This window comes from Suncus etruscus, chromosome 4 (assembly GCF_024139225.1).
Source record: "Suncus etruscus isolate mSunEtr1 chromosome 4, mSunEtr1.pri.cur, whole genome shotgun sequence".
Lineage (NCBI taxonomy): Eukaryota > Metazoa > Chordata > Mammalia > Eulipotyphla > Soricidae > Suncus > Suncus etruscus.
This window is the reverse complement of record NC_064851.1, coordinates 15334362-15357721: the sequence shown is the minus strand read 5'-3', so window position 1 is coordinate 15357721 and position 23360 is coordinate 15334362. Positions and strand designations below refer to the sequence as shown.

General features: G+C 36.4%; 1 protein-coding gene across 1 annotated transcript in view; it reads left to right on the top strand.

The window, feature by feature from the left end:
* Nucleotides 1–1971: 1971 nt before the first annotated feature.
* CD163 (CD163 molecule) overlaps nucleotides 1972–23360 on the top strand; it is a 35384-nt gene continuing 13995 nt past the window's right edge. Inside the window, exons 1-6 of the mRNA XM_049771978.1 lie at nucleotides 1972–2011; nucleotides 3071–3157; nucleotides 7183–7503; nucleotides 11046–11366; nucleotides 15314–15634; nucleotides 17017–17337. Of these exons, the coding sequence (XP_049627935.1) occupies nucleotides 1981–2011; nucleotides 3071–3157; nucleotides 7183–7503; nucleotides 11046–11366; nucleotides 15314–15634; nucleotides 17017–17337 (1402 nt within the window). The 5' untranslated portion in view covers nucleotides 1972–1980. The remainder of the gene's footprint in view (nucleotides 2012–3070; nucleotides 3158–7182; nucleotides 7504–11045; nucleotides 11367–15313; nucleotides 15635–17016; nucleotides 17338–23360) is intronic.

Here is a 23360-nt window from a genome sequence, read left to right as displayed (position 1 = left end):
AAATATGAATGCACTTGTATTATTGTGAAACTGTCAACACAAGGCAGTGAACATATCAATTACCCAAAACATCTCATCATAATTGGTCCTTGTTCTAAGGACCTTGTTCTAAGGGCTGTTTTACAGCCCTCTAAATCTATATCCATAATCAATTACAGTTACCAATTACCACAGATTGGTTTTTACTTTGCAGAATTCTCTACATATAAAATCCCCAAGCATAAGCTTTCTTCCTGTTGTAATCTCCAACAGAATTTGATTCTTTTTTAATGCCTAGTAGTATTCTACTGTTGTATTTATTGGCTATCAGTTGAAGGACACTTGATTTGTTTCTAATTTTTGTCTATTACAAAAATGACAAAGATGTCATTTTTGTCTATCACAAAAAGTATTGGCACGTGTATTCATATATAAGTTATAAAGTAGGCATATGAAGCCATACTCAAGATATTTTTAGGTTAAATAAACCTAAAATTATACTTAAGAGACAGACATAGAGCAAGTAAATTTTTTTTTTTGAAGAGGTTGGTTGGTTTTAATTTTGAGGCCATACCTAGCTGTGCTCAGGGCTTACTTCTAGCTTTATGCTAAAGGGTCAATCCTGAGAGCACTTTGGATTAAAGGATCTCTCCTGAGAGCACTTTGGAAGAATCCAGGTAAGTCATTTGCAAGGTAAATGCCTACTGATTTAGTTCTTAAATACTGAAAGAAAATATGTACAAGAAGTTTGGCATATCTCCAAGAAATGGAAAGAAATTACTATTCTCTATTTACTATCTCCTTAAAAGATTGGAGATGCATTTAAATTTTGCTTGATTGTGTTGGGTGGGTTAGAATTTTTGTGCTTTTTTGGGTTTGGTTGTTGTCATGGTGGTGGTGGGTTGGGGGGATCCAGGTTTTTTGAGGGGAGTGGTTGGTTTTGATTTGGGTTACAGTGATATTTTGGGCTTACTCCTTGCTCTGTGCTCAGAGATATTTGGGGGACCACATGTGGTACCAGGTATTAAATCAGGCAGGTGCCTTAATCATTGTTATTTCTCTGACCCTGGAAATACATTTTAATTCCCCTCTATTTCCAGCCTATCAGTAGAGCCTAGCAATATTTATGGCACAATGTTCAAAGTTCCATGTTTTGTACAATTTTGCACGTATCATGGACCTTATATTCCTTCATCTTTCATTCCCTTGACAAAGTCCTTCCCATTTGAACATAATTTAAGCATGTCTTTACAGAAAGGGGTTGTTTTTGGCTGTTCATTCCTGTCTCCTAATTAATAAGGTCACTTCATTAATTTCTTCACCCTGAGGTTTGAAACCATAATCATTCTTGTTATCACATCATTTCTCTTATTTGAATTAGTATTATATTATGTCTTGCTAACTTTTATTTAATCATTGGAGATGCTGTAATAGTCATGTAATAGTCATTAGCTAATTAGAATAGCTAATTCTATTGCTTCTCTATCCTATTGAAAAAAAGAACAAGGATTGTCTTATAGTCAGCCTACACAAAATAATTTATTAGTAATTTAGTTATGTAAATGATATTTAAAACAATTACAATTATAAATATTTAACTTTGAACTGTTTTGCTTTATTTTAACATAATATAACTATATACCTATTGACATTCTTTGTTTTTTATACATTTATTAAAAACGAAGTACAAGTATTTAAATACTCTATTTAATAATATAAATTATTCAATATTACCTCCTAAAATGGAAAAGTCTAGTAAATGGCTCTCAATTTTCCCTGGTTAATTCATGTCCCATATGGAAGAAAGCATGAATGTAAAAGGGAACCACAATCGTTTAATAACTTCCCTGTTTTAGCTGACTCCACCTTCATTATCTAGCCTTTATTTTGTGGAAGTAAAATGATTTTTAGAATTCATAGTGATCTTTTCCTTCAGAAGACATTTCTAGGAGGAAACAAGGCAATTAAGGAATCTAAAACTTTGGAGTGGATGAACTCAAAATGATATTACATGACAACTCTGGAATCTCTGGTAAACTCTTTTCATTTATTCACATTTACTCTTTTGTGGAGTATAGCATCATGTTGATAGTCAAATGAATCTAGTTTTATGGTCACTGGACTTAGAGAACCATCAATGATAAAGGTTATTAAGTCTGTGTGGCAGTATTTTTTATCTGTTGTGGATTCAAAACATAAAATATGAGATTAGGATTAGATTTGGTAGAAATTTTGTAAAACTACTTGAAATAAATTTAAGTAAGGAACTGAAATAAGTTGTGCTGATAAAACAGTAATTCTTAGGAATGAATTTTGATTGAAGGTGGATTAGCTAGAGAAAAATTTTAGTGGATAGCTGAATTCTACTTCATTACTTCTATGGGCATGATGAACTAATTTTAACTTTTAAATTAGTGTTAGGTTAGAGGAATGTTTCTCAACTTTTTTAACTATGGTCCCCTTCCAACCTTATTTCTTCTTTGGTACTCTTATTCTGCAATTTGGTCCTCCTAGTCTCATGTTATGCCTCCCTCCCCATTTTACTTGTAGTTCCCTTGGAATATCCTTGGTGTCCACAGTGAAGAAACATTGGGATAGACTGAAATGGGCAAGAAAATAGAAAGATGATAAAAATTTAAGGATATTTCTGTAAGAACCAAAATTCATTTTTTAAATATAAATATTGTTGTTTTATTCCATCAGTGTGTTGCTCAGTTATTGTTGGCAGGTTCTGTGCCAAGAACTATTGAAACTATAATGAACATGATAGAGCTAAATATTCCTTCATAGAATTAATGATTTAACAAAGTGGATTGAGTAGTGTCTGCAGAGACAAATGCCAGTTGTAAATTTAATTGATGCCTTTTCAATTTAACAGATTTTTAAAGTCTGGTCTTGCCTTTTTTTCTCATCCCCAACTTGATTCTATTTCCTAACTCTATAGTTGCCAATTAACTTATACTTTCAAGGTTATTTTCACTGAGAATGTATGGTCCTTTGTGTCTTGTAATTTAGAAGGGTTTTATGTTTTAATTGAAATGTTCTTCAAGTTTAGAAGGACAATAATTTTTCATTTTTTAATTTTTTATAGACTTCAGAAGATGTTTTTTTCTTTTGAGTCCCTTCACAATTGTTGTGGTCTCTGTTCTCAGTGCCTGTTGGATTACTACTTCTCTTGGTGAGTATTGGGTTAAATTTACTTGCAATATTAGCCCAGTTTGATAAAATAATTATTAAAATAAAATAATCGAGACCATAAAGACAGGTCAAAAGTTTGAGTTCATCCTTCCCATATGATAAATTATGATAGCTTGGTCTTCTAGGCATCAAGCAGAAAATAGTGCCAAACACTGCCAGATGTTTCACACACACCATAAAAAGCAAATAATCCTTTGTAAAACTAAATAACACCTGGGACTAGATATAAAGGATAGTGGGTCAGGTGGTCATCTTAAAACCGATGACCCAGGTTTTATTTCTGGAACCCATATGATCCTCCAAGGCCCACCAAGAGTGATCCCTGAGTGCAGAGTCAGTATTAAGCCCTGAGCACCACTGGATGTTACCTAAAAGTAAATTAGCAAAAAGCCCAAATTACACCTAAAAACATTTTTTGTATATTCAAAGATCATTTTAATTTGAGGGATTTCCTTTTAAGTATTAGATTTTTTTTTGTTTGTGTTTTGGGCCACACCCGGTGACGCTCGGGTAATACTCCTGGCTATGCACTCAAAAATCACTCCTGGACTGAGGGGTCAGATGGGATGCCCGGGGAACGAACCCAGGTCTGCCCTGGGTCAGCCACAAACACCCTACTGCTGCATTATCGTTCTGGCCCCTAAGTATCAGATTATTAAAACACAAAATAAGACCTCACTATAACATGGAAAAAATACAAATAAATGCTTAGCATAAATACTCCAAAAAAATTAATTCACAGAAAAAAAACTGACTTTTTTTAAAATATTTTTTATTTAAACACCTTGGTTACAAATATGATTATGGTTGGGTTTTAGTCATAAAAGATGACCCCCCCATCCCATCACCAGTGTAACATTCCAATCACCAATGTCCCAAATATTCCTCCTCCCCACCCCCACCTGTACTCTAGACAGGCTTTCTATTTCCCTCATATATTCCCATTGTTAGGATAGTTCGCAATGTAGTTATTTCTCTAACTAAACTCATCATTCTTTGTGGTGAGGTTCATGAGGTGGGCTGTAACATCCAGCCCTCCTCTCTTTTGTCTCAGAAAATTGTTGAGAAATGTCTTTCATTTTTCTTAAAACCCATAGATGAGTGAGACCATTCTCCATCTTTCTCTCTCTCTCTCTGACTTATTTCACTCAACATAATAGATTCCATGTCCATCCATGTATAGGAAAATTTCATGCCTTCATCTCTCCTGATGGCTGCATAATATTCCATTGTGTATATGTACCACACTTTTAAAAATTGGAAAATATTTCTAACTATACAAAAAGAACACATAATTGTATTAGTACTGTAATTATTTGGATAAAAGGGAATTTTAGAAACATTTGGATAAGTTCAAATGTCAAATTTTATCTTTTAATGTACTGAGAAAAGTGAGATCTATATTACTGTATAACAATAAATTAGCTTAAAAATGGACAATGTAGTAGTTGAGACATTTTTATTTTTAATTTATACAAGAGGAAGAGCATATTTCATTTTTTTAAACACCTTGATTACAAACATGATTGTGGTTGGGTTTCAGTCATGTAAAGGCCCCCCCCCCCATCACCAGTGCGACATTCCCATCACCAATGTCCCAAATCTCCCTCCTCCCCACCCCAGCCCTGTCTGTACTCTAGACAGGCTTTCCACTTCCCTCATTCATTCACATTGTTATGATAGTCCTGACTGTAGTTATTTCTCTAACTGCACTCATCTCTCTTTGCGGTGAGCTTCATGAAGTTGAGACATTTTTAAGGGACTGAAAATTATAGTAAAAGAGAAAATTATTTCCATGTCAATTTCATTTACATAAATAAATTTCAGTGATATTTCAATCAGTATTTTAAAGTATAATATCACATATATGCATGATATAAATATTAAATTCATCATAACTAATTATTTAATCCTTATCATCAGACTTCTTTCTATTGGCCTTATGTATTATTTAATTTCTAATTTTTTATTTAGGTACTGTGATTTATAAAACTGTGATGTCCAAAGCAGAATTTTTGACTTTGAGTATTTTTTTGTTTTTTTTGTTTGTTTATTTGTTTGTTTGCTTTTTGGATCACACAGCAGCGCTCAGGGATTATTCCTGGCTCTATGCTCAGAAATCGCTCCTGGCAGGCTCAGGGGATCATATGGGATGCCAGGATTCTAACCACCGACCTTCTGCATGAAAGGCAAACGCCCTACCTCCATGCTATCTCTCTGGCCCCCAACTTTGAGTATTTTTAACATTAACAGTGTCAGCATCCTCTACCAGAAGCCACCTTTGCGCCCCATCTTCTTAGAAAAGTCAATTATAAAATTTCACTTATTACAGTATGGGTCATGTGTCCACAATATCATTAACTTGTGTTTTTCATGTGCATAATTACCTCACTTCTAAACCACAAAAATATTCAAGATCTTTGACCCTTATGTTACCCCCAATCTACCTCCTCATTTCCTTCTCCCTTTTCTCCTTCCTTTGTATTCTCATTTTTATAATCAGAGTAAAGTGTTCATAATTTGATGCCTTCAATCTTTGTCTTATTATTCCATATGGCAGAGATTAGTGAGACCATTTGTCATTTGTCCTTTTCACCCTGACTTGTATTGTTTAAAATGATAACTTCAGTTCCAATCATGTTGCATCAAACTATATGATTTTTTAGAGCTACATAGTATTTCTATTTTTTTCTTTATTTAAACATCTTGATTACACATATGATTGTGATTAGGTTTTAGTCATGTAAAGAACACCCCCCTTCACCAGTGCAACATTCCCACCACCAGTGTCCCAAATCTCCCTCCATCCCACCCCACCCCACCTGTACTCCAGACAGTCTTTCCAGTTCCCTCATTCATTCACATGATTATGGTAGTTCTCTGAGTAGTTATTTCTATAACTGCACTCACCACTCTTTGTGGTGAGTTTCATGAAGTGAGCTGGAAGTTCCAGCCCTCTTCTCATTGTCTCTGAGGATTGTTGCAAAAGTGACTTTTATTTTCCTTAAAACTCATAGATGAGTGAGACTATTCTACATCTCTCTCCCTCTGACTTATTTCACTCAGCATGATAGATTCCATGTACATCATGTATATGAAAATTTCATGACTTCATCTCTCCTGGAAGATGCATAATATTTCATTGTGTATATGTACCACGGTTTCTTTGGGCTACATAGTATTTCATTGTTTAGATATACCACAACATCTTTATCCATTCCTCTGCAATTAGACATTGAGGTTGTTTCCATATACTGGTTATTACACTAGGGTCTGCAATGAACATGGGTGACTGTGTATCTTTTTAAATTATTATTTTTGTGTTTGAGGTGTAGATGTCAAGAAGTGGAATGATTGGGTCATATGGTAACTCAATTCTTAATTTCTGGAAAAAGCTCCACACTATTTTCAATAAAGACTGGTCCAAAATATATTCTCATCAACAAAGTTTCCTGTTTAATCACCTTCCAGAAGACACTGGATGTTTTCTGTATTCTTGATACACACCATTCTTACAAGTGTGAGATAATATCTCAAGTAATTTTTGATGTTGATTTTTCTAATAAAAAATAATCACCACTTTTTAAATACTTAGTGGCCATCTATTTGTCTTCTTTATGGAAGTGCCAGTTCATCTCTTCCCGTTATTAGGTATAATTTTAGAGAAAACTAGTTGTTTATTCTTTCCAATTTTTTAAAATGTATGTAGCTAGAAACCCTATAGATAATATACAAGCTGATAGTATAAAAATATCAACAATAAGATAAATATCTTGTGAATTCAATGAATTAATCTTATTGCTTATTTGATGTTTATGATAGTGCTATTTGAATATCCTAAAAAATCATACCCTCAAAGAGCCAGAATATTTTAAAGTGTCTTTTAAAATGTCTGTGAATGTCTCTAAAATATGTCTTTTAAAAGCAAGTAATTAATCTAAGAATATTAATTCTCCATTTGCTTTCTGAATCTTAACCAGTTGCTGCCTTTACCCTTTATTGTAGGAGAAGCAGACAAGGAGCTGAGGCTGGTGGCTGGAGAAAACAACTGTACTGGGAGAGTTGAGGTGAAAGTTCAAGAACAGTGGGGAACCGTGTGCAATAATGGCTGGGGCAAAGAAGAGGTCTCCGTGATTTGTAGGCAGTTGGGATGTCCAACTGAGATCCAAGCTGCTAGTTGGAGTAATTCCTCTCAAGGCTCTGGACCCATTTGGATGGATCATGTTTCTTGTGGAGGAAATGAGTCAGCTCTCTGGGACTGCAAACATGATGGATGGGGAAAACATACATGCTCTCACCAACAGGACGCTGGAGTAACATGCTCAGGTAAAATAAGTCAAAATCTCTACATGAAATACATGTGGAGAAAATACATAGAAGGGTTAAAATGGAAAAGACTACTGGGGAGATCGTAAAGATATTAAATAGTTTCAACACTACATGACTTTCTAGATCACAGCAAGTAGTTCCTTGGACCCCTAAGCACCCATGGGTTGGTTCCGGTGGTCCTCAGAACTGCAAGAACTGAGAAACGTCATGCCCTAGGGGCCTCCCATTGAACTACTTGCCTTGCTGGCCAAGAATCTCTAGGAGTGGCCATTGAGCCCCCTGAGCAATGCTTGGGATCCACTTTAAAAGAGAGAAAAGGAGAGGGCCAGAGAGATAACATGGGGGTAAGGCATTTGCCTTGCATGCAGAAGGATAGCGGTTCGAATCCCAGCATCCCATACGGTCCCCCGAGCCTGCGAGGAGCTATTTCTGAGTGTAGAGCCAGGAGTAACCCCTGAGCACTGCTGGGTGTGACCCAAAAACGAGAGAGAGAGAGAGAGAGAGAGAGAGAGAGAGAGAGAGAGAGAGAGAGAGAGAGAGAGAGACAGAGAGTTTTTCTCTGAATAATCTTTCAAAAATACCTTTATAACTACTCAATTTGTTGTTACAATTCCAGAAAATACATGACAAAGCTCATATATACAAAATTTTGATCACAAGATTGTTCTGAACCACACAGTAAGAAACTGGATATTTCAAATCTTATACCCCAAAATCCTGTTGCAACCTCTGCATCCTACCGAAAAATAATCCTCCTAATTCTTGGTTTATTTTCCTCATGAAATTCTGTCTTTATGCACTTGTTCATAAATGGTCTGTATACAGTGCTATTTATTTCATTTATATGATAACTGATTTATAAAATATTTATTTATATTTAAATTTACCCCAGTCAACTTCACAGTGTCTGACCTTCCTGCAGATAAATCCCAGGACCATGTTTCTGATCCAACTCAGATTCATGGATCTCCATTTCTCCTTTCTCATTACATTGACCTTGACACACCTTTTTTCTCTACCTCTTGGTCTGTTTCTCTGTCTCTGTCTGTCTGTCTCTTTATCTCTGCTCCCTGACTACCTCTGTCTCTGTCTCTCTTTCTCTTTCTCCCTCTCTCTCTCTTCCCCTCTTCCTATCTCTCTTTCCCCCTCTCTATTTCTTTCTCCCTCTCTCTTTCTTCATCTTTTCAATAGGGCTTGTGATATAATGGGAACCATATAAGTTAGTATCTATGAAAATTCTGGACAAAATGCAATGTTATTATTTTGAGCAACGTGTCAAATATTTCTCAACTTCAGTTTCAGAGAATGCAGTGAAATATGTAGAGCGTCATTAAATAAGCTTAAAATTTTTAGTTTCCTCAAGGCTCACTGCTTCTTACTATAACAATTCAGTTCTTCATTTTCTTCCTTGTCTCCATCCCATCCTTTTTCTCCTCCTCCTCTTTTTACCATTATGCAGTGAAAGGGGAAACAATGTTAATACCTGCTTCAAATATCTATAGCAAAAGTTAAAAAATTATCAGAAATATTTTACATAGGCTTTATTGTAAATAATTTAATTTATTTAATTTTGAGGGCATTTGGGCCACACCTGGAGATGCTCAGGGCTTTGAATTCCCCCATGGGGATCAGGGAACCACATACAGTACTGGAAAACAAAACCTGGCTGACTGCATACAAGAGAAGTGCCTTACCTGCTGTATTATCTCTCAACCCAAAATCATCATATATCTTAGCAGGCTATCACCATAATCGTAGAAATGACTCTTTAAGTCATCACTGCATTCATTTAACTCAATTATCTGTTTTTTATACCTACTAAGGCAAGCAACCTACCTGCTATAGGTTGCTCTAGCCAAAACTGCTTTTAAAAGTGTAGGCATGGGCTTAGATCAATAGAATAGCAAGTAGTGCACTTGCCTTGAGCATGGCCAAACCAGGTTTAATCCCCAATATCCCGCATGGTTCCCTGAACCTGTCAGGAGAGATTGCTGGGTGCAGAGTCAGGAGTAACCCCTGACCATCACTGGATGTGGCCCCCAAACCAAAAAATAAGATAAAGTATAGCATGGAAAGCTCTAACTGGTGCATAAGAGAAAAGAATGCATAAACACTCATAAACGTATTGAATTCTTGAGAAGTTTGTACTTCATGAAATTATTTAAGTTTCATAGATTTACCAGACTGTTATTGGTCATATTTTGTGGGTTCAACATTTCAACACCACATTCTCCACCAAACCTTCCACTTTTCCCTGTGCTCTGTTCCCTGTTCTCTTTTCCTCTCTCCCTTCTCCCTGACTTAGGTTCAGTTGTATAAACAAGTTCTCAAGTTCTGTTGCCTACAGACTTTTATTATTTCCTTATTATGTCTCTTTATAACTCATATATGAGTGAGACCATTCTTTATCCTGTCCTTCTGGCTAGCATCACTAGCATGATAGTTTCCAGTCCCATCTACATGGCAACAAACTGTATGATTTTTGTCTTTTGTTTTAGTCAAGTAGTATTCCATTGTGTGTGTGTGTGTGTGTGTGTGTGTGTGTGTGTGTGTGTGTGTGTGTGTATACCATAGTTTCTTTAGCTAATCATCCATTCTTGGGCACTTGGCAAAAATATTTTGATGATTTTTTTCTTAATTTTTAATGAACTTAGTATACTCCAAATTATTGCTGTGCACTTATATCCCAGTATGCATACTTACACATTTTATTTCCATATTTTCTGTTTTTCTAATTTCAAATTCATCTTTAGACAGTGATTCATAGCTGAACTATTTCTAATTAAAAAAAGTTTAAAATAAAGATTATAAATGTTCTAAAATGACTCATCTGTCACTTGTCATACTTTATTGTCAGAGCAATATTAATATTTTTGTTTTTAGAATAAAATCTTTTGAGTCAAGCATATCTATTCTGACATGAGAGAATACTTACTCTATCTTCAAATTGTAAAGAAACAAAACAAAATAGAAAGCAAGTTTCCTTTGGTAAAGCCTTAGAAAATACAGACACAATACAAGTTCTATTGCCTTAAATTTCTGTTCCTTTGTGTTTGAGGTTATTCCTGGCTGTGCATCCAGAAATTACTCCAGGCAGTTCTCAGAGGGATAATAGGGATAGAATCCTGGTCAAGTGCATGCACTGTACTGTCTCTTGGTTCAAATTTTAAAAGATTAAAAGTCCAATGGGACATCGGGATTCGAACCAACCACCTTCGGTCCTGAATCGGCTACTTGCAAGGCAAACGCTGCTGTGCTATCTTTCCGGGCCCTCTCTTTCTTATTTTTTTTTTTTTTTTGGTTTTTGGGCCACACCCGGCAGTGCTCAGGGGTTACTCCTGGCTGTCTGCTCAGAAATAGCTCCTGGCAGGCACGGGGGACCATATGGGACACCGGGATTTGAACCAACCACCTTTGGTCCTGGATCGGCTGTTTGCAAGGCAAATGCCGCTGTGCTATCTCTCCGGGCCCTTTCTTTCTTATTTTTAATGCTGCTAATGAATATCAAAATTTTGGTCTTTTTGCTCTGCTCTGTCTAGATGGATCCAATGTGGAGATGAGACTGATGGATGGAGGTAACCCGTGTACTGGAAGAATAGAGGTCAGATTCCAAGAAAAGTGGGGAACAGTATGTGATGACAGTTTCTCCATACATCATGCTTCTGTGGTTTGTAAACAACTTGAATGTGGAAGTGCTGTCAGTTTCTCTGGTTCAGCTCATTTTGGAGAAGGCTCTGGACCAATCTGGTTTGATGACCTTGAATGCATTGGAAATGAGTCAGCTCTCTGGAACTGCAAACACCAAGGATGGGGGAAGCATAATTGCCGTCATTCTGAGGATGTTGGAGTAATCTGTTTAAGTAAGAATTAATCTGGGTTTTATTCTCTTCTTCAGGAGACAATGCAAAAAATGGTGTAGAGGGGCAAGAGTGATAAATGCCAGAATTCTTAAAACTGGAATAAAGTCAGATTTATTTGTCACATTGTATCCCAATATTTTGATCTAGAACTGTTGAGACTTTGCCTTTACTGGAATTAGGATAAAGAGGTTATGATGAAGGAGGAAGTGCTATAATTGAGATAATAAAAATAAAAGGAGATATTTAGCCAATAGTCCATGCCACCTAAAAAGAGAAAGTAAGAAAGAAAAAGAGAGAAAGAAAGAAAGAAAGAAAGAAAGAAAGAAAGAAAGAAAGAAAGAAAGAAAGAAAGAAAGAAAGAAAGAAAGAAAGAAAGAAAGAAAGAAAGAAAGAAGAGGAAGGAAGGAAGGAAGGAAGGAAGGAAGGAAGGAAGGAAGGAAGGAAGGAAGGAAGGAAGGAAGGAAGGAAGGAAGGAAGGAAGGCAGGAAGGAAGGCAGGAAGGAAGGAAGGAAGGAAGAAAGAAAGAAAGAAAGAAAGAAAGAAAGAAAGAAAGAAAGAAAGAAAGAAAGAAAGAAAGAAAGAAAGAAAGAAAGAAAGAAAGAAAGAAAGAAAGAAAGAAAGAAAGAAAGAAAGAAAGGAGGGAGGGAGGGAGGGAGGAAGGAAGAAGGAAGGGAGGAAGGAAGAAGGAAGGAAGGAAGGAAGAAAGAAAGAAAGAAAGAAAGAAAGAAAGAAAGAAAGAAAGAAAGAAAGAAAGAAAGAAAGAAAGAAAGAAAGAAAGAAAGAAAGAAAGAAAGAAAGAAAGGGAGGGAGGGAGAGAGGGAGGGAGGGAGGGAGGGAGGGAGGAAGGAAGGAAGGAAGGAAGGAAGGAAGGAAGGAAGGAAGGAAGGAGAAGAAGAAAGAAAGAAAGAAAGAAAGAAAGAAAGAAAGAAAGAAAGAAAGAAAGAAAGAAAGAAAGAAAGAAAGAAAGAAAGAAAGAAAGAAAGAAAGAAAGAAAGAAAGAAAGAAAGAAAGAAGGGAGGGAGGGAGGGAGGGAGGAAGGAAGAAGGAAGGGAGGAAGGAAGAAGGAAGGAAGGAAGGAAGGAAGAAAGAAAGAAAGAAAGAAAAAAGAAAGAAAGAAAGAAAGAAAGAAAGAAAGAAAGAAGAAAGAAAGAAAGAAAGAAAGAAAGAAAGAAAGAAAGAAAGAAAGAAAGAAAGAAAGAAAGAAAGAAGGGAGGGAGGGAGAGAGGGAGGGAGGAGGGAGGGAGGAAGGAAGGAAGGAAGGAAGGAAGGAAGGAAGGAAGGAAGGAAGGAAGGAAGGAAGGAAGGAAGGAAGGAAGGAAGGAAGGAAGGAAGGAAGGAAGGGAGAAAGAAAAAGAAGAAAAGGAAGGAAGGAAGGATGAAAGTAAAAGAAGAAAGGGAAGGAAGGGAAGGGAAGGGAAGGAAAGGAAAGGAAAGGAAAGGAAAGGAAAGGAAAGGAAGGGAAAGGAAAGGAAAGGAAAGGAAAGGAAAGGAAAGGAAAGGAAAGGAAAGGAAAGGAAAGGAAAGGAAAGGAAAGGAAAGGAAAGGAAAGGAAAGGAAAGGAAAGGAAAGGAAAGGAAAGGAAAGGAAAGGAAAGGAAAGGAAAGGAAAGGAAAGGAAAGGAAAGGAAAGGAAAGGAAAGGAAAGGAAAAGAGGGAAATACGAAAATTGTTTTTCTGATCTCTATTTTCATTGATTGAAATTCTGGGATTTACAATGCTGCTCTTAGTAGTTTTCCATGTACACAATTCTAAAATTCATTACTAGTGTACCCACCGCTCTCCCTTAGGGACTTATATATGAATGAGATCATTCTACATCTATTCCCTTCTTTCTTACTGACTTTACTTGCCTGGTATTCTCTAGTTCCATTCATGCTACTAAAATTGCATGATTATGTTCTTTATTAGAGCTGCATAGGTGTTTTTTATAATTTTTATTTAATTAAAGAACCCTGGTTTACAAAATTATTGATAGTTGAGTTTTAGGTATATAGTTTAAGACCAATTTCATCACCAGTATGAAAGCTCGTCACCAAGGCTTCCACACTCTGTTCCCCACGCCCCCAACTAACCTCTTCCACCCAAACCTGCCACTTTTGGAGGGCATTTTAAGTTCCATGGTTTCAACTTTATATATAAACTATGCCACTCTCCTTCATCCCCAATATAGCCAAAGCCCAGACACTGTTATCCCATGAGAAATGAAGCTGCATAGTATTTTAATTGCTTTATTTAAGCACTGTAGTCAGAATATTGTTCATTGTTGGGTTTCAGTCATCAAATAGTGTATACCATTTTTCACTAGTGCACCTTTCACAGGAATTATAATTATAAAAGCTCTCCTTTAATCCTCCTTCCATTTTCTTATAATCTTCAACCAACTGAAGTCTCCTTGTTAGAAATTAACATACCCTTTCCCAGAAATACAGGGTTCAATGATTAATAAATTAACATTTGGGTTTCTATGAAAATCTTATTTCTTCTACTACTATGCAGCCAATGTTTTAATCTAGAGATTCTCAGTACCATAACCGATTACAGTATAGGTACAGTGGCATTGTGTGTGCAGGAATGCCATCTTCTTGTTCTCATTGGAGTTCTTAGTTTGTAGAAAACTTAACATGTTTTGAATCCCAGGGAATGTTTAAGAACGTAGAGTAAAATATTTCTAGTTTCTTTCCCCAGTATGTGCATACATATTCTCTTTTTCTACCTACCAACCTCTCTCTTTTTTTTCTCTCTCCCTTTCATTCTTATTCTCTTTTTTTGTCTCTTGATTTCACTCTCTTATTTCTCTCTAAATGAATGAAACTCAAGCTTATTTAAGTAAGAGTATATATTGACACAAAAAACTTGGAAATCCCACAGGTTTCACAACTGATGAAATTTTACTGCTTAAATAGTGTTATCAAAGTTCTGAAAATGTTATAGGTTCTGATAACATTGATAAGATTATTTTTATTATTGAACAATCTGACCTTTGTGATCCAAACTACAGAATTCCTACAGAAAAAAATTTTTAAATGATTTCCTTAACTGAAGAAAGTTAAATGGGTTACATATTAGGGTACAAAAATCTCAGTATGTAGCCCTACTTTCCTTCCATCAAAATCTTTTAAATTCCCCCAATGAAAGTGATTCTTTTCAGCAGGTCTTCTCTATGTTGATTGTTTCATCAGAAAAAAAGTAAAATTGAGGGGCACAAACAATACCAGGGTATTTGCTTTGATTGCAGCCAACCCAGGTTCTATCTTCAGAATCCCACATGATACCCCAGAACCACCAGGAGTGATCCCTGAGAGCTGAGCCAGGAGTAACCCCTGAGGATCTCTGAGTGTGGCCTAAAACAACAACAAAAATAGCAAAATTTTCTGAGGTTAAAAGTCATTTACTTATTACAGAATATATTATAATAGCAAGGTCTCTGAAAGGAATATGGGTTGAAGGAAAATCTAAGTCATAGTGGCAAGGTAGTTTCCTATACTGTTTTTAAACTAAGAGTCCTCCCAAAAGAGGACAATATAATATAATATAATAATGTAATATAATATAATTAATATAATATAATACAATACAACACAATATAGATATACCAACCAGATGAATGATGCAGCCAGAAGCCAAAGTTAGTGCTGGATTTTCAGACAAACTGGGTCTGATGTTATTAATCCACCCAAACGCAAATGTATACCAAACAAATAAAAACAAACACTTCCAACAAAAACTCTTCCATGGTCAAATAAACAAAGCTCTCCCAATAGTGGATGCTCTCTTCTTGCCTGATCTCCTCCTCCTTCCGTATCCAGAAATTGCCATGACAGTATTTCTTTATTTTCTCTTCCATCTTCCATCTTCCCCTCTGTCCTTAGTCACCTCAAGAACAATGTTTGAAGGTCCCATGTGGATATTGTTTTTTCATCACTGAATTGGTTTGTGCCTCTCTTACAGAAGGGGCAGATCTGAGACTGAGAGTGGTAGATGGTGTCAACAATTGTTCAGGAAGATTAGAAGTGAAATTTCAAGGAGAATGGGGCACAGTATGTGATGATCGATGGGATAGTAAGGATGCTGCTGTGACATGTAAGCACCTGGGATGTCCCACTGCCCTCACTGCCATTGGTCGAGTAAACGCCAGCGAGGGCACAGGAAATATTTGGCTGGACAATGTTTCCTGTGAAGGACATGAGTCTGAGCTCTGGATGTGTGGACACCAGGAATGGGGAAAACATTACTGCAATCATCAGGAAGATGCTGGTGTGACATGCTCTGGTAAGTCAAAACAACAAAAGGAAGAATAAAGAAGGCAAGTCTCGGGTTTCTCAGAAACAGCAATGGGTTGTCATGTAAGAAGTTAATATATCCAGAGATGTCTTTGTTAAGAATTCTTCTACAATTGTGAAAAAATCTTTAATGTATTCTTTGGAGGGTTGTTTGACTGAATTGTCTGGGAGAATCATCCAGACTTCAGGAAAACTACTTTGAGTTCTAAATCCACTTGGAATTCAAAAGATATTTTAATATCTAACTTATTCTGTTTTTTTCTGACATTGCCAGCTTTTATTATATTGAAACCATGATAAAAATTTATAGTTGAAAAATAAAACAAGAGATTAAAAAATTGTTTTCAGGTGTTAGGATTTAGGATGAAATTAGATTAAAATAAATAAATAAACCACTGGGGAAATGAAAATACAGTAGAGAGATACCACGTAGGAAGCTAACTCCAGTTTGACACCACCATCTGCATGGCTCCCTAAGTGATGCAAGAATAATTCTAGAGGGGGCTGAAGAGATAGCATGGAGGTAAGGGGTTTGCTTTGCATGCAGAAGAATGGTGGTTCGAATCCCGGCATCCCATATGGTCTCCTGAGCCTGCCAGGAGCGATTTCTGAGCAGAGAGCCAGGAGTAACCCCTAAGTGCTGCTGGGTGTGACCCAAACACCAAAACAAAACAAAACAAACAAAAACAAAACAAAACAAAACAAAAAAAAAAGAATGACCCTAGAGTTCTCTCCTGCTGTGCACTGCTGCCTGTGGTCAGAACAGCACTACACTACTGAACCCTTCATTGAATTCCATTTGGATATACCTCACTGGGAAATGTCCTCCACACTTGAGAGACTCTAAAAGATACAAAGAACCAATTAGGTAGTACAAGGGGTGCAAGCTTTGCATGCTCAGGTTAGCTCCCTACGACCTCCCTATGACCTCATGGTCCTTGAGCATGGGAGGGTATGTTCTGAATCACCCCCCAAACACTACTGGTAGCCCCTGGCTCTGAAGAACCAAAAGAGCTCTGATTGCATTCTGAGACCCTAGCATTAACTCTTTTTTTTTGGAGGGGCCCACACCCGGCGATGCTCAGGGGTTACTCCTGGCTCTTTGCTCAGAAATCACTGCTGACAGGTACGGGGGACCATATGGGATGCCGGGATTCGAACCACCATTGGTCCTGAGTCAGCGCTTGCAAGGCAAACGCGCGACTGTTGTGCTATCTCTCCGGCGCATTAACTCTTTTTGACCCAATATTTCTGCTCTATTGCACTAAGCATGGCTTGGGAGGATCACTAACATTTTTAAGAAAAAAAAATTAGTCTTTTCAAGCCAATATCCTTATGTATCTATGGTTTAAGTTGATGTTTCTTTTGCAGATGGATCAGATGTGAACCTGAGGTTGATAGGTGGAGGCAGTCGCTGTGCTGGGACAGTGGAGGTGGAAATTCAGAAACTGTTAGGGAGACTGTGTGACAGAACCTGGAATCTGGAACACGCAAATGTGCTTTGCAGGCAGCTGCACTGTGGCTCTGCTCTCAAACTATCCTATCAAGTTTATTCCAAAGTCCCTCCAGCAAGCATGTGGATGTTTCTTAGCACGTGTGAAGGCAATGAAACTTCTCTTTGGGACTGCAAGGATTGGCAATGGGGTGGACTTCCCTGTGATCTCTACAGGGCAGCTCAAGTCACCTGCTCAGGTAAGATTTTTCAGTCAAAGGGTTCAGAAGTTGCATTATATGAGTGTACACTTCTGAGGCTGGAGCTGTAGCACAGTGGTTACACATTGACTTTGTATGTGCCAACCCAGGATGGTTCACTGGTACCCCAGATAGTCTCCCACGCTTTCCAGGAGTAATTCCTGAGTACAGAGCCAGGAGTAACCCTTGAGTGTGGCCCAAACACCTTTGTTTCCCTAAAGTCTAAACATCCAATAATTTGTTTAAGACTGAGGAGAAAACTTGGAAACTGAGAGAAATCTTAGGGCTAATGTGATTTCTATCAAGACACCATTTCTAATACATATGAGGATCTCAAATGCATCAATGATTTATTTTATGATTTGGACACAGGTATTTGGTTTGTTGTTGTTGCTGCTCACTTGAACTTCTGAGTAATTTTTAACTGTAAGGAACTCAAATGTTAAGGAGGAAACTCATTTTACAGATAAAACTTAAACATACTTTTCAAGGGAATGTCATCATACGATTTAAAAATTAACAATGCTGGGAGTAGGTAGATGATTCAAAGTTCTAACAACATCTTTACATGTAGGAGGCCAGATTTAGACCCAAGCATCCTTTGAGCTCTTCCAGGCATGACTCCTGAGCAATTTTTCAGGAGTTATCCCTGGCCAAAAAATAAAAAGTAACATGATAATGATGGATGACTGAATGGATGAATGAATGGATGGTCATGACTAAATCTTAGGCTTATGCTATCTTTCTATGAAAAATTCATTCTTCATTAAATTTTTAATATATTTCAATAAATCTATTTTAAAAAACTCACAAGTGAGCTATGAGTTGTGTAAGCTTGCAATAAATCTCTACTAAAAGTGAGAACATTTCAACAGCTCTAAGGTTATATATTGAAATAATTGTGAATAACATTATAAAAATACTTGGTAAAATACTTGAAAATGTTTGATAGTATGGTGAAAAGACTCGATAAAAAATGTAAGAACAAATCCACCAACTATAGAGAGTTGGTCATAGAGAAGATATATTCATCCTAACCTAATCATGCATTTCCTGATGTTTAAATTGCATCTACCTTTGATTATATATGTAAATTATACACTGAAAAAAAGATAGTATTTAAAGATATACATTGAGTTGTTATTGATATTTTCTAAAAGGGATTTCTTGATTAAGAAGCTAATGTTTTTAAGCTTTAAAATATAAAAGTATAAATTCTTTCCCAGATTACTGCTCTTAGGTTTTCAACCCCACTCTATATAAACAATTTGTGTGACTGGGGTACTTACATATTATTTGAAGGCATATTTTATGTGAATATAAGAAAATACAAACCAATCCCCATACAGGTTTTACCCTAGTTGGTCATCAAAATGATGATATCTTATCTTAACTGCTCACTATTGGCAGAATACAGTTAGAATATATCTTTTATATTTGATTATTGTTTGGGGGTTATATCCAGAGATGTTCAGGGTTTACTCCTGACTCTGTAGTCAGGAATTACTCTGGTTGGCCTCGGGAACCCTTTGAGCTGGAAGGTATCATTGTGGAAGGCAAACACCTTACCCATTGTACTATGACCATAATCTCATATAGATATTTAAGGAGATATACAAAGCTTCTAATATTTATCATGATTCTTCTATCAGTTATTAATTGGTACATTTATGTATTTAATTTCTTTTTATTATTAATCAAGTCACCTTGAGATAAAGAATTAAAAAGTTGTTGATAGCTCAATGTCAGTCATACAATGTTCCACTACCCATCCCTTCACCAATGTTTACTTTCTTCCACCAATTTGCCCAGTTACTCTCTCATCCACCCTCACCCTTACCCCCACTTGTAGCATATGAAAAAGTTTCCATAAGATGATTCTTGGAATTGTATTTAAAAGTGTTTCCTTAGGATTGTTCTGTGACTTTTGCCCCACCTAACCCTTCCAGGTGGGGCGCTGTGGAGTTGGCAATAAATAGCTTGAGGGACAGGAGTGAGGGGTCCTTCTGTGAAAAGCTGCTGGCTGCAGGAGGATTCTCTGGCTCTCCTTGCCCGATCTTTTAAACCCTATCGTTCTTGTCTGTGTGGATTATTACTTGCTGCGGATAAATATTACCAAGGCCTTCCCCCGAAAGGGGACAAGGGGATGGGAAGTAATTTCTCATTCTGGGGACTGTTCTTGGATTCACAAATACCCAGCCAAGATAGTTACACCTATTATCCGGTTCCCAAAACTCCTCCCAGATATGGGTGGGTCTTGGGGTACACCACACCCACTTCTAGTTTTCCTCTATGGAAAATACTTTTCTTTTCTCTTTTTTCCTTTTAAATACTATTACTTAAGGACATATTGTTTCACTTCCTTTCAATTCACAGTTCTAGCCTAGAGTGATCATTCTCAACTAAATTTGTTATTGCATAGCTAATTTTTTAATACTCCACATTTGGATTTTTTAAGACATTTTTCCTTGCTTTTTAATGCATTAAGCTTATTCTTTTTAGAATTTTTCTAAAGTTTAGCTTCTATTTTTTAAGTTGATGCTCAATTTAAATTCATATTTATTTATATAAATATTTGAAGATATAATCTTTTCTTCTGAGTACACCAGAAAATTGCAATTTTCTCCTCTTTAAATTATTATTATTATTATTTTAACATGCTATTAGGCCATGTTGTAGGTTATTTGGATAATCACTCCAGATGGTAAAGATATACTTGCATCAGTATTCTTTCTGATATAAAGTTTCTAATTACTTTATTGTCCACATGTATGTGCTATATTTCAAACATGATTTATTCACTATTAATAACACATATACAGAAAACCCTCTCATACTTGTTTTGCAAATACCTTTGCATCTGTTTGCTTATTTTAATTATAATTTTAATTTGTTTATGTTATTACCAGATTTTTGTTTGTTTTGCTTTTTACTAGTATTTTTATATTCTTTTTTAATAATAGCTTTATTTAAACACCATGATTACAAACATGATTGTAGTTGGGTTTCAGTCATAAAAAGAACACCCCCCTTCACCTGTGCAACCTTCCCATCACCAATGTCCCATCTCCTCCCTCCCCTACCTATATTCAAGACAGGCTTTCCACGACCCTCAGTCATTGACATTGTTATGATAGTTCTCAGCATAGTTATTTCTCTAACTGCACTCACCACTTGTTGTGGTGAGCTTCATATCTTGAGTTGGTCCTTCCGGCCCTCATCTCTGGGAATTATTTTAATGTCTTTTATATTTCTTAAAACCCTATAGATGAGTGAGATTATTCTGTGTGTCTCTCTCTCGCTCTGACTTATTTCACTCATCATAATAGATTCCATGTCTATCCATGTATACAAAAATTTCATGATCTCATCTCCCTGATGGCTGCATAATATTCCATTGTGTGTATGTACCACAGTTTCTTTAGCCATTCATCTGCTGAAGGACATCTTGGTTGTTTCTAGAGTCTAGCTATTATAAATTGTTTTGCAATGAATATAGGTGTGAGGAAGGAATTTTTTTATTGCGTTTTTGAGTTCCTAGGGAATATCCCTTGAAGTGATATTGATGGATCAAATGGTAGGTTAATTTCCAGTTTTTTGAGGAATCTCCATATTGTTTTTCATAAGTACTGAACTAGATGGCATTCCAACCAGCAGTTAATGAGAGTTCCTTTCTCCCCACATCCCTGCCAGAACTGATTGGTCTTGTTCTTTATGATGTGTGCAAGTCTCTGTGGTGTGAGGTGGTACCTCATAGTTGTTTTGATTTGCATCTCTCTGATGATTAGTGATGTGGAGAATTTTTCATGAGCCTTTTGGCCATTTATATATTTTTCTTTGAGAAATTGTCTGTTCATTTTTCTCCCCATTTTTGGATGGGGTTAGATGTCTTTTTCTTGTTAAATTTTGTCAGTACCTTGTATATCTTAGATATTAGCCCCTTATCTAATCGGTATTGGGTGAATAGCTTCTACCTTTCTGTGGGTGGCTTTTGTACCCTGAGCTTTATTTCCTTTAAAGTGCAGAAGCTTCTCAGCTTAACATAGTCCCATTTGTGTATCTCTGCTTCGACTTGTTTGGAGAGTGCTGTTTTTTTCTTTGAAGATGCCTTTAGTCTCAATGTCATGGAGTGTTTTGCCTATGTGTTGTTCTATATACCTTGTGGTTTAAGGTCTGATATCAAGGTCTTTAGTTCATTTGCATTTGACCTTTGTGCTGGGTGTTAGATGAAGATCTGAGTTCGTTTTGTTTTTTGCAAGTGGCTATTCAGTTGTGCCAACACCACTTGTTGAAGAGGCTTTTCTTGCTCCATTTTGCATTTATTGCCTCTTTATCAAAGACTAATTGCATATATGGGGAGTATTCTCTGAATACTCTAGTCTATTCCACTGGTCTGTCTTTATTCCAATACTATGCTGTTTTTATGACTCTAGCTTTGTGATACAGTTTAAAGTTGGGGAAAGTGATGCTTCCCATATTCCTTTTCCCAAGGGTTGCTCTAACTATTCGTGGGTGTTTATTGTTCCAGATATATTTCAGGAGTGTTTGATCTGCTTCTTTGAAGAATGTCATGGATATCCTTAAAGGGACTGCATTAAGTCTGTACAATGCTTTGGGGAATATTGCCATTTTAATTATGTTAATCCTGCCAAGGTATATGCCTCCATTTCTGTGTGTCCTCTTTTGTTTCTTGTAGCAAGGTTTTGTAGTTTTCTTTGTATAAATCTTTCACCTCTTAATTAAGTTGACTCCAAGATATTTGAGTTTGTGGTGCACTAATGTGAATGGTATTGTTTTTTGATGTCCATTTCTTTTCTATCATCATTGGTGTATAAGAAAGCCATTGATTTTTGCGTGTTAATTTTGTAGCCTGCCACTTTGCTATACGAATCTATTGCTTCTAGAAGCTTTTTGGTAAGTCTTTAGAGTTTTCTAAATATTGTATTATGTCATCTGCAAACAATGAGAGCTTGACTTCTTCCTTTCCTACCTGGATGCCCTTGATATCTTTTTCTTGCTTGAGTGTCACTGGATGTGGCCCAAAAAGCAAAAAAATTAAAAAGAGAGAGAGATACATTTGGTCTGAACTTTGTCCTATTATGCACTGTTATATTTTCATAATACATACACATTATATTTACTGTCATTTTAAATTATGCTACAATGGAAAGTATATTTTACTTTATGACCTTTAGGGGGACTTTACATGAATTGAATGAAGTATATGCAAAAACACTTTATATCCCATCATTTTCTTCTAAATTTAAAAAGAGTTGTAAAAATTTACTTTTAATTATATTTTACATTAGTTTGCATTCAAGCAAACCAATAAAAAGTGGCTAAAATATCTCCTCTTTTTGCAAAAAAAAAGAAAACTCAAAAAAGTCAGATGTGAAGGTTCTGTGGCCATAAATAAATACCTAGGACTGTTCTTTTGGCAGCAATTATTCGACATACTGAATGATGTTATTCCATGACAAATTCCTATAGGTCATTAATAGCTCAAACTTCTCTTTGATAAATTGCTGTCTCTCTGTCTACTTTAATGGGCTCAGATGCTGCGCTCCATCCTGTTCCATCCTTGCAAATTTTTATCTGAATTTGTTTGGGAAGTAAAACTGGCTAAGCTTAGCAGATTTTTCATTCCATTTCCTGTTGATGGCCTCAGGGACATTTGGTTCAGAATGTTCATTGAGACATTTGGTCCATACTTAAAGGTCATTGAAATTTGTTTTTCTCAAACATTTGACCCATAATTCATCAAATAATTAACTTATTCTTTATGTATTATTGATTTATGTATTATTGATTTATTGAACATTTTATTTGTAATACCTTTATTGGAATTTTTTTTTTTGGTTTTTGGGCCACACCCAGCATTTCTCAGGGGTGGCTGTCTGCTCAGAAACAGCTCCTGGCAGGCACAGGGGACCATATGGGACACCGGGATTCAAACCAACTACTTTAGGTCCTGGATCGGCTGCTTGCAAGGCAAATGCCACTGTGCTATTTCTCCGGGCCCT